General features: G+C 37.5%; 1 protein-coding gene across 6 annotated transcripts in view; it reads left to right on the forward strand.

The window, feature by feature from the left end:
* Nucleotides 1-11,140, forward strand: part of AFG2A (AFG2 AAA ATPase homolog A) — a 337,003-nt gene that overhangs the window by 113,871 nt on the left and 211,992 nt on the right. Inside the window, exons 15-16 of one of the 6 annotated variants that reach the window (XR_002891140.3) lie at nucleotides 6,032-6,236; nucleotides 10,123-11,134. The exons of 4 other annotated variants lie outside the window; for them this stretch is intronic. Coding sequence is in view for 1 of the 2 variants with exons in the window: in XM_024119180.3 (XP_023974948.1) it covers nucleotides 10,123-10,134 (12 nt within the window). In the remaining variant the exon portion in view is untranslated. Of the gene's footprint in view, nucleotides 1-6,031; nucleotides 6,237-10,122; nucleotides 11,135-11,140 lie in introns of those variants that run through there. One more of the 6 variants, XM_024119180.3, reaches the window with a different exon arrangement.

Genomic DNA, 11,140 nt, shown 5'->3' on the forward strand with positions numbered 1-11,140 from the left:
TCTTCTAAGCTCACGTGATTGTGGCAGAATTCACTTCTTGTGACTGTAGACCTAAGGACTAAATTTCCTTACTAGATGTCAGCTGGGGGTCACTCTCAGCTCCTAGAGACCCACATACGTGGTCCCTTCCATCTTCAAAGACAGCAGTGGAGAATCTCCATCATATTTTATCCATCTTACGCTTTAAATTTCTATTGCTAAGAAAAGCCTAGTCTCTTTTGAAGTCTCACCTGATCAAGTTAGGCCCACCAAGGAAAATCTCTCTACATTCAAGTCAGCTGGTTCAGGATCTTCATTACATTTGCAAAAGCCCTTCCCAATAGCATCTAGTCCAACATTTGATGGAATAACTGGGAGAAGGTATGTGTCTAGCAGAGGACCAGAATCTTGTGGCTGAGCAAAATTCTTTCTACCACAATGCTCTTCAGCTTCTTCCCCAACCCCTATGTGAGTTCTCTTCTGGGCACTAAGAACAACTTCCACCTTTCACAGAGACCAACTTATCTTTACCAGTCATTTGATTGGCTACAAACCTATTTCTTTGAAATGTCCTTTTCTGTGGATTCTATCTTTTCTCAGATGGAGCATTTCTCTGCCTTGCCTTGTCCAGATATATCTTTCTTCAAGATATACATATAATCTCTCTTAAAATAGAAAAGGATAAATGAATTTAAACTCCTTTATTTAAAGGATACATTTTTCATGTTCTTCATATGTATAATACGTAGTAAGCCTGTTATTTAATACAGTAGAATTGTTGACTTACCTCTTTTGCTCACTTTTCCCTCTGTAAGACCTAGATTGAACCCCAACTGTTGTGTTTTGCAGTAAGGTGAAACTTATCCTAGGTTTTACCTATACCTGATACAAAAGACCCCAAGAAATTTTTAATATAAACCTAAAAATAATAAGTTATCTTGGGCCACTCTAAGGTTTTGGACCTTTTTTCAGCCTCATCTTAGAATACATCAAAACCCCAAAGATAATGGTAGATGACTTCCATTCTTTTTGGGATACTTTAGTCTGTGGATATCTTGGCTGTCTTGGAGAAAATGATTAACTGGATTTTGGGCAGAACTTGTCTCCGAAGGTGGGAGATTGAAGGGATGGAAGTGGTTCTTTTTTACATTTCTTTTTGCATTGTTTTTAATATGTTTCTTGTTGCTAATAATATTTGCCTTAGAAGGCAGATGCTGTGTTTTATTATGTCAACTCATAAATGACAGTCTCCAGTATCACAGTTTGAGAAATTAAAGTTTGGAAAATATCTTGCCAAAATTCTAGTCATATTTTTAATCCTTTATAAAATGTTACCTTTAATACCTTGGTTCTCAAACCACCTAATTGTCCAAAATAAGTGTTTTAAGTACCAATATTACACACTGGTAGCATCTTTTGACTGATTAACCTTTGCTTCAGGAGGCTTCAGAGAGAAGTGCAAACATATACAAACACACACACATATATATATGTGTATTTATATGTATGCTTGTATGTTTGTGTATATGCATGCATCATATACATACACACATGTTCATATATATACACACATGTACATACATTGATTAGTTTTTAAAATTAGGAATCCAACTTCTTATAACCAGCTAATCTTGGATGAGCACGTTTAAATTAAGAATATTGAAAGTGTTTGTAATTAGATACAAAGACTTAATTTTCTAGGTCAGGGGATCTAAAGGCCTTTTTATATACTATTCAAAGTTTTCAAAATTTATAATGTTTAATTTGTAATAGATGAAATAATATAATTATGACTGGCAGTAAAACATAAAATTGGTAAATGGAAAAACTATTTTTAAGTGGTAAAGCAGTGCCTTCAAGATCATCAAATGATATGCTATGCTTTCAAGTACAACTTTGAATTCAGTACATTGAACCATCGTCTAAATTCTGCATATGTTCTGTAATTGTACAAAAAACACTACTTTAAATAATCAGTGATCTTTGTAAAAAATATTTTAATCGTTTTCTATTTCAGGTAGAATTCCATATTCATGTGTAGTGTGAATTTTTTGTTAACTGTACTTCTGTTATTATTCAGATGGTGTAAACTATATCAGAAGTATATTTTCTAGATTTTTTTCTCTGAACTATTATACAGCATTATTTGTGTATTGTTTAATAGCACTATTAGTGCTATTTCAGCGCATGTGTGATTAGAACATGGTGTTCAAACTGTGCCCTGAATGTGCCGTTAGAAACAAAGCAGTCTTAAGAGATGATTTTTTTTAAAAAAACAACTTCCTTTTATGAAATGAATAGACATAGTTTTCACCACCTGTCTTGTCTGGAGGAAACGGTAGTAGGAAGAGAATAGGCAACAGGGGAATTAAAATAAATTTCCTGTGCTGATACTGAAAGGTAGAGATTTTGTTTTTGGCTTAAAACTGGAAAGAATAAGGACTGTTCTAGTGTGAAAGAAATAATGCATTTAGTCTAACTTTGGCTACGTTTAATTCAGGTGTTTGGCCTTGTAAATTAGCTAGCTTACTTTACAGTCCTTTTGCCTATTAACCCACAACCTCTATGTCATGATGACCTTAAGTTAGTATATTGGAATGGAGAGAATTCTTGGACTGTCAGAGGAGTGAATTTGATATCATTATGTGACCCATATGTTGCATATTTTTAGTGTCTTTTTTGGACAATATTTCAGTTTCATATAGTCTGGGGAAACTAAAGCTGGAGCTTCCTGGGGCTTCAGCAAGGGAAGTGAGACACATAGCTCAAGAATCACATTATCCTGCTTCCTGCTATGTCATATTTACATGTCAAACACAATAGCTGTAATGTAGCACACTGGGCTGAGTAAAGTGATTGCTTGGGGTCTCCAGTGGTATCCTGAAGTCTCCATAGACCTTTTACCCCCCTACCCTCCTCCTTCAGCTTATAGATAAGTGAAGAGAAGTTGCATCCTTAAGAATCCATTTTGCATAAGAATGACAGGATATGAAGGACAGATGAAGATTAATGAGATTGTGATGTCAGGTAGTTACATTGTCTTTAGGTTGATGATGGCCTGGATTTCCACAGCATCAGGAGACTTTAGAGCAGCAAACAACTAAATTATTTTTGATGCCCAAATAATAGTTAAAAGCCTGAACTCTAGGAGTTTATATTATTCTTTGTTAGGCTATTGCTTACATGGCCTCTTTTCGAAGAGTATAGTGTTCAATCCATGGTATTTCATGCATTTGTGTTGAATATTAAGGAAGAAATGATCATGTCGTCTTATCCTAGTGTTAAACAAGCTTCAAAATTGTTTAATTTTATGAGTATTTTAAAATTTAGTCCCTTTGGTTACTTTTAGTACTGATGCTTGGTATATAATAGGCTCTCAATAATGATTACTATTGTAATTACTATCTCTAGCCTGAAACCTGGTTTTCTTATAATAGTAAATTTGTAAAATTTTTAAAATTCTGCTCTGAGCCATCCATGGAACAGATTGCTCGATTTTTTGTAAGTTTTGTAGAGGTCTTGAGTAATTCAGTGTTCAGAATTATTTTCTAACTTAGTATGTTTAACTCATGGAAGTTATAAACTGGCATTAATTTTCCTTCCAGTTTTTCTGGAAGATGGGTTGATGGGTTAAATATGACAATATTTTTATTTCTTAAATACTATAAATTAAAAGTTGATTTTATTGATTGCTTTGTAACATGGAAAAAATTAGCATGTTTAGAAATGTCAGCAAATGAGAAGCTAATATATGTAGCTTCCAATTTTAAATGAATTGTGTTCCAAAATACCTTCAGACAGGTTAAAAATATGTTTGTGAATGGTTTTCCTCCCCACCCTTCCTGGTTATAAATTAAAGGTCCCATTCATCTATTATTGCTCTTCTCAGCTAAGTCAGTACTAAAAAACAAGCTGCTTGATCTAAGAAACATTAAAAGTGTAAATGAATCATAATTCTTTACTTTCCTGTAAGTATTTAAGGAAGGGATGCTTATTGATCTTTTATATTTATCAAAATGATGTGGAGAGTCTTAAGGTGTTAGAAGGTGAGCCACAGTGTGGTCAGACTTGGGCTACTGCTTCCAAGGTCATCTTCCAATTTCACCTTTACCATCATTTTATAGGACTGTTAGAAGTAGTTTTATTGTTGTTGCTGAGTGTTTGTGTGTTTCTTTTTTGTTTTTTAAAACGCCAAGTGTTTTCACTATATCTATTATGGTAGCAGCTGTAAGGGTTTCAGCTTCGGGAATGGGGTGTTGGAATTTGGTCAGAGGTTGTATGCATATGTGGGTCATATTTCATTTAGAAATTAAGATAAAGACTGTCTGTCCCAGGGGTCAGCAAACTATGGCCTGTGAGCCAAATCTGACCCATCCACTGTTTTTCTACATCCCATGAGCTAAGAATGGTTTTTACATACTTAAATGGTTGGAAAAAAGAGATGATTTAGTGACATGTGAAAATGATGTGAAATTCAAATTTTGGGCCTCATAAATAAAGATTTATTTGTATATAGTTACACTAATTTTTGATGTATTGTCTGTGACTGCATTTGTACTACTGTAGTAGAGTAGTTACAGTAGAGACCTATGGCCTATAAGGCCTAAATTATTTACCATTTGGACCTTTGCAGAAAAAGTTTACTGACCATTGATTTATCCTTGTAAGCTTTTAGCAGTTTCCTAAAGTCTCTAATGTCTGTTGTTCACACATGAACCACAACATTTTTCTAAAGATTGTTTAAATATATGTATTGCATAAATTTTCTGAAGATAAATTATATATAAATCAATAATATCATGTTGAGCTTAAAATAAACCAATAGTAGTAGGAAGGCTGTATTAACTTCTTATTCTTTAAAATACCTTCAATCTCTTCTTGAACATTTTTTAATACTTAATCTTTTAAAGTACATTTTCTTGGACTAAATAATTATTTTTCCAACTGAATGACTTACCAAAATCCATAAATATAGAAGTGAAGTTTTTTATTATATGAAAAAATAGCAAATATTTATTCATGACACCTCAGTCTTATAGTTGCATTGGTTTTTTTGCTTTTTATAATTGTGAGTTGAATGCTCTCTGTAGTGTTTTTCATCATTGAGATTTTCAGGCTAGATATTTAAATTTTGAGAAGTTAAGAGTCTATGTTTATACATTTGATAGTAAATAATATTTGGTTATGTCACCATGCAAATAGGAGTATGTTTAATCTTCTTTTAGAGAAAGAGTAATAACATAATAAAATACATATTGTCCTTGATACACAAATTCTAAAAGAAATTAATTTTTTCAAGATTGGAGAGACCTTGGAAGGTGTGATAGTCCAGTTATCCTTCTGATGCATTGACCCTGTTATAAAATTTCTACCCCTTATTTCTCCATCCTTTGCTTACTCACCAATACTGATGGGGAACCTGTTAACTCATGAAATAGACCACTTCATCTTTGTCTCAGACTGTTAGAAAGCTCTTTATTCTACTGAACAAGCAGCTGTTTTTCTGCCTAAAGCTTCTACACACCAGCCTGATTCTACTCCAAAATGCTATAAAGAACAGTTTTTAATACCTCTTCTCTGTGGTTCTTTATTTTTGAAAACTGTATTGTGTGTCTTATCTTTACATTCCATCTCACGAACCAATCTTTCCTCCTCCAGGTTTGGCATCTTGTTCTATTTCATATGATACCCTTATTCCATCTTCAGCGTTCTTACCCTTTTTTTTTTTTTCCCTGAAATGTTGTCCATTTGTTCCTTTCTCTCTGAAATTGTGGTATCCACAAATATATATACTATAATTAATTCTTAGTGTGATCAGTACAGAGCTGACTGAGACACTTAAGGCGTTTAATCTGAATACTGTGCTTCAGCTAATGCATTCCAGGACTGTGTTAGTTTATTAGCCAGCTCAGTCACACTGTGGACTGCTATTGAATTTAAAGTCATTGGGAACAAAAGAAAAACAAAACTAAAATGTCCAGGTCTTTCCTTAGAGTCTTCTGCTAAGTAGTAGCTTCACTGCCTTGGGCTTATGCTATTAATTTCATTTAAGCCTTAGAAGTTGAACTGTGGAACCCCCTGGCTCATGCCTGCTCCAGCTCCAGCCTTCCAGCCAGGGTGGCCCCAACGTGATATACCCCAGAATTCCCCTAGCCTGCACCCACTCCAGCTCCAGCTGGCCTGCCAAAGATGCACAGCACATTCAATCTACACAGGGGATGCTTCTACACAAGGTGATACCTTCAAGACCAGGAGAGGTACCTATTTCACCTAATTCATAGAAACAAACAGAAAGTCGAAGCAAAATGAGGAGACAGGAATATATTCTAAAAGAAAGAAAATGATACAACCCTGGGCAGGGTGGGGGAGGGGGGTTAATGAAAGGAAGATAAGTCATTTACCTGATAAAGAGTTAAAAGTAATGGTCATAAAGATGCTCACTAACTTGGGACAAAAATGGAGGAACACAGTGAAAACTTCAACAAAGAGTTAGAAAATATAAGAAAGAACCAACCAGAGCTGAAGAATACACTAATTGAAATGAAAAATACACTAGAGGGAATCAACAACAGATTAGATAATACAGAAGAATAGATCAGTTATCTGAAATACAGAATAGTGGAAATCACCCAATCAGAACAGCAAAAAGGAAAAAGAATTTTAAAAAATGAGGATACTTTGAGAGACCTCTGGAACAACATCAGGCATACTAACATTTGCATTATAGGGTAAGAAGACATGATCATTTCTTCCTTAATAGGCAATACAAATGCATGAAATACCATGAATTGAACACTGTACTCTTCTAACAAGCAATAGCCTAATAATATAAATTCCTAGAGTTCAGGCTTTTAACTTTTATTTGGGCATCAAAAATAATTTAGTTGTTTGCTGCTCTAAAGTCTCCTGATGCTGTGGAAATCCAGGCCATCATCCATCTAAAGATGAACAGTTTCCTAACCTGGGAAAGGAAACAGGTGTTCAGGTCCAGGAAGCACAGAGTCCCAAACAAGATGAATCCAAAGAGATCTATACCAAGATACATCGTAACTAAAATGGCAAAAGTTAATGATAATGAACATTTTAAAGGCAGCAAGAGAAAAACAACTACCGTTGACCTTTGAACAATGCAGGTTTGAGCTGCAAGGGTCCACTTACATGCAGATATTTTCTAATAGTAAATACAACAGAATTAAATGGTTTGTCCTTGGTCGAATCCATGGATGTGGAGGAACCATGCATACTGAGGGCTGAGTATAAGTTATACACAAATTAACCCCCATGATGTTCAAGAGTCAACATATAGTCATAAGACCACCTGCTGATTTTTCAGCAGGCACTTTGCAGGCCAGAGGGGAGTGGTGTGATATATTAAAAGTGCTGAGAGGAAAAAACTTAGAACCCAAGAATACTGTACCCAGCAAAGTTACCATTTACAAGTGAAGGAGAAATAAAGAGCTTTGCAGACAAGCAGAAACTCAAGGAGTTAATCACCACTAAAATGGCCTAACAAGAAACGCTAAAGTGTCTTCTTTAAGCAGAAAACAAAAGGTCATAACTAGAAATAAGAAAATATATGAAAGAAAAAAATCTCACTGGTAAAGGCAAGTATATGCCAAATGTAGTGTGTCAGCCACTTAAAAAGCTAGTATGAAGGTTAAAAGAAAAAAGTAGTAAATTCAACTATAAATATAGTGAGTAGTTATCAGATACACAAAATTAAAAGCTGCAAATATGACATCAGAAACATAAAACATGGTGGGGGGAGTTAAAATATAGTGCCTTTAGGATGAATTTGACTTACATGACTATCAGCTTCAAACAAATAGCTATATAAATAGGCTGTTATAAATGAACCTCATGGTAACCACAAATCAGAACCCTACAGTAGATAAATAAAAAATAAAGAGAAAGGAAATCAAACATTATCATACCACAAGGCAAGAGACCAAGAGACCAAGAGAAGACAGATACAGAGAAGAACTACAAAAACAACTGGAAAACAATTAAAATGTCAGTAAGTACATACAACCACTTTAAATGTAAATGGGCTAAATGCTCCAATCAAAACACATACAGTGGCTGAATTAAAAAAAAATGATGCCACCCCTATGCTGCCTACAGGAGACTCACTTCAGATCTAAAAACACACACAGACTGAAATTATAAGGATAGAAGAAGGTATTCCGTGCAAATGGAAACAGAGAGAAAGCTGGGGTAGCAATAGACGTATCGGACAAAATAGACTTTAAAACAAAGATCCTAACAAAGAACAAAGACGGGCATTACAAAGTGAAAAAAGGGTCAATTTAAGAAGAAGATACATTTGTAAATATTTATGTACCCACCATAGGAGCATCTAAATATGTAAAGGAAATATTACTAGACATAAAAGGAGAAAATGATGGTAATACGATAACAGTAGGGGTCTTTAATACCCCACTTACATCAACAGATAGATCATCGAGACAGAAAAATCAATAAGGAAACAGTGGCCTTAAATGGCACATTAAATCATATTAAATTAATCGACATATACACAACATTCCATCAAAAACATCAGAATACACATTCAAGTGTGCATGGAACATTCTCCAGAATAGATCACATGTTAGACCATGAAACAAGTCTTCATAAATTTAAGGAAGGGGACCTTCAAGGTGACCGAAGAGTAAGACACGGAGATCATCTTCGTCCCCACAAATACATCAGAAATACATCTACATGTGGAACAACTCCTACAGAACACCTACTGAGCAATGGCAGAAGACCTCACACTTGCCCAAATGCGAGAAAATCCCCACGTACCTGGGTAGGGCAAAAGAAAAAAAAACAGAGACAAAAGAATAGGGACGGGACCTGGACCTCTGGGAGGGAGCTATGAAGGAGGAAAAGCTTCCACACACTAGGAAGCCCCTTCACTGGCGGAGATGGGGGGTGGGTGGGAGGAAGTTTTGGAGCCACAGAGGAGAGCGCAGCAACAGGGGTGCAGAGGGCAAAGCAGAAAGATTCCCACACAGAGGATCAGTGCTGACCAGCACTCATCAGCCCGAGAGGCTTGTCTGCTCGCCCACTGGGGCAGGTGTGGGCTGGGAGCTGAGGCTTGGGCTTCGGAGGTCAGACCCCAGGGAGAGAACTGGGGTTGGCTGTATGAAGACAGCCTGAAGGGGGCTAACACCACAGCTAGCTGGGAGGCAGTCCAGGAAAAAGTCTGGACCTGCCGAAGAGGCAAGAGACCATTGTTTCGGGGTGTGTGAGGAGACGAGATTCCTTCCCCGTGTGCCCACAGAAGGCAGAGCACTACCTAAGCAAGCTCCAGAGACGGGCACGAGCTGCAGCTATCAGCTCAGACCCCCAGAGACGGGCATGGAACACTAAAGGCTGCTGCTACCAAGTATCCTGTGTGCAAGCACAGGTCACTACTCACACGCCCCCACCCCCCATCCCCGGAGCCTGTGCAGCACGCCACTGCCAGGGTCCCGAGATCCAGGGACAACTTCCCTGGGAGAGCACACGGCACGCCTCAGGCTGTTACAGTGTCATGCTGGCCTCTGCTGCTGCAGGCTCTCCCCACATCCCAATTATGATTACCATACCCCTCCTCCCTGGCCTGAGAGAGCAAGAGAGCCCTAATCTAAGAAAAAAAAAAAAAAAAGCCCTAATCAGCCGCTGCTTTAACCCCTTCCTGTCAGGGCGGGACCACATGCCTGAGGGTGACCTACACGCAGAGGCGGGACCAAATCCAAAGGTGAACCCCAGGAGCTGTGTGAACAAAGAAGAGAAAAGGAAATTTTTACGTGCTGCCTCAGGAGCAGCAGATTAAATCTCCACAGTCAACTTGATAAACTCTGCATCTGTGGATACTTGAATAGACAACCAGTGTTCCCAAAATGGAGGCAGCGGACTTTGAGAGCAACTGTAGACTTGGGGTTTGCTGTCTGCGACTGATTTGTTTCTGATTTTTTGTTTATCTTAGTTTAGTTTTTAGTGCTTGATACCATTGGTGGATATGTTTATTGGTTTGGTTGTTCTCTTTCTTTCTTTTTAAAATTTTATTAATTTTATTTTATTTATTTATTTATTTATTTTTAAATTTATTTTAACTTAAAAAAATTTTTTTTTCTTCCTTTTTGTTCTTCTGAGCTGTGTGGCTGACAGGGTCCTGGTGCTCCGTCCGGGTGTCAGACGTGAGCCTCCGAGCTGGGAGAGCCAAGTCCAGGACACTGGACCACCAAAGACCTCCCGGCCCCATGTAATATAAATCGACAAGAGGTATCCCAGAGATCTCCATCTCAACACTAAGACCCAACTCCACCCAATGTCCAGCAAGCTCCAGTGCTGGATGCGCCATGCCAAACAACTAGCAAGACAGTAACACAACCCCACCTATTAGCAGAGAGGTTGCCTGAAATCATACTAAGTTCACAGACACCCCAAACGCACCACTGGACACGGCCCTGCCCACCAGAAAGACAAGATCCAGTCCCACCCACCAGAACACATGCACCAGTCCCCTCCACCAGGAAGCCTACACACGCCCCTGAACCAACTTCACCCACTGACACCAAAAACAGACGGGAACTACGAACCTGTGGCCTGCAAAAAGGAGACCCCCAACACAGTAAGTTAAACAAAACGAGAAGACAGAGAAATATGCAGCAGATGAAGGAACAAGGTAAAAACCCACCAGACCAAACAAATGAAGAGGAAATAGGCAGTCTACCTGCAAAATAATTCAGAGTAATGATACTAAATATGATCCAAAATCTTGGAAATAGAATGGAGAAAATACAAGAAACGTTTAACAAGGACCTAGAAGCACTAAAGAGCAATCAAACAAACAATGCTGAACGACACGATAAATGAAATTTAAAATTCTCTAGAAGGATTCAATAGCAGAATAACTGAGGCAGAAGAACGGATAACTGACCTGGAAGATAAAATAGTGGAAATAACTGCCACAGAGCAGAATAAAGAAAAAAGAATGGAAAGACTTGAGGACAGTCTCAGAGACCTCTGGGACAACATTAAACACACCAACATTCGAATAGTAGGGGTCCCAGAAAGAGAAGAAGAGAAAAAGAAAGGGTCTGAGAAAATATTTGAAGAGATTGTAGTTGAAAACTTCCCGAACATGGGAAAGGAAATAGTCAATCAAGTC

The sequence above is a fragment of the Physeter macrocephalus genome, chromosome 7 (genome assembly GCF_002837175.3).
Source record: "Physeter macrocephalus isolate SW-GA chromosome 7, ASM283717v5, whole genome shotgun sequence".
NCBI classification, from domain to species: domain Eukaryota; kingdom Metazoa; phylum Chordata; class Mammalia; order Artiodactyla; family Physeteridae; genus Physeter; species Physeter macrocephalus.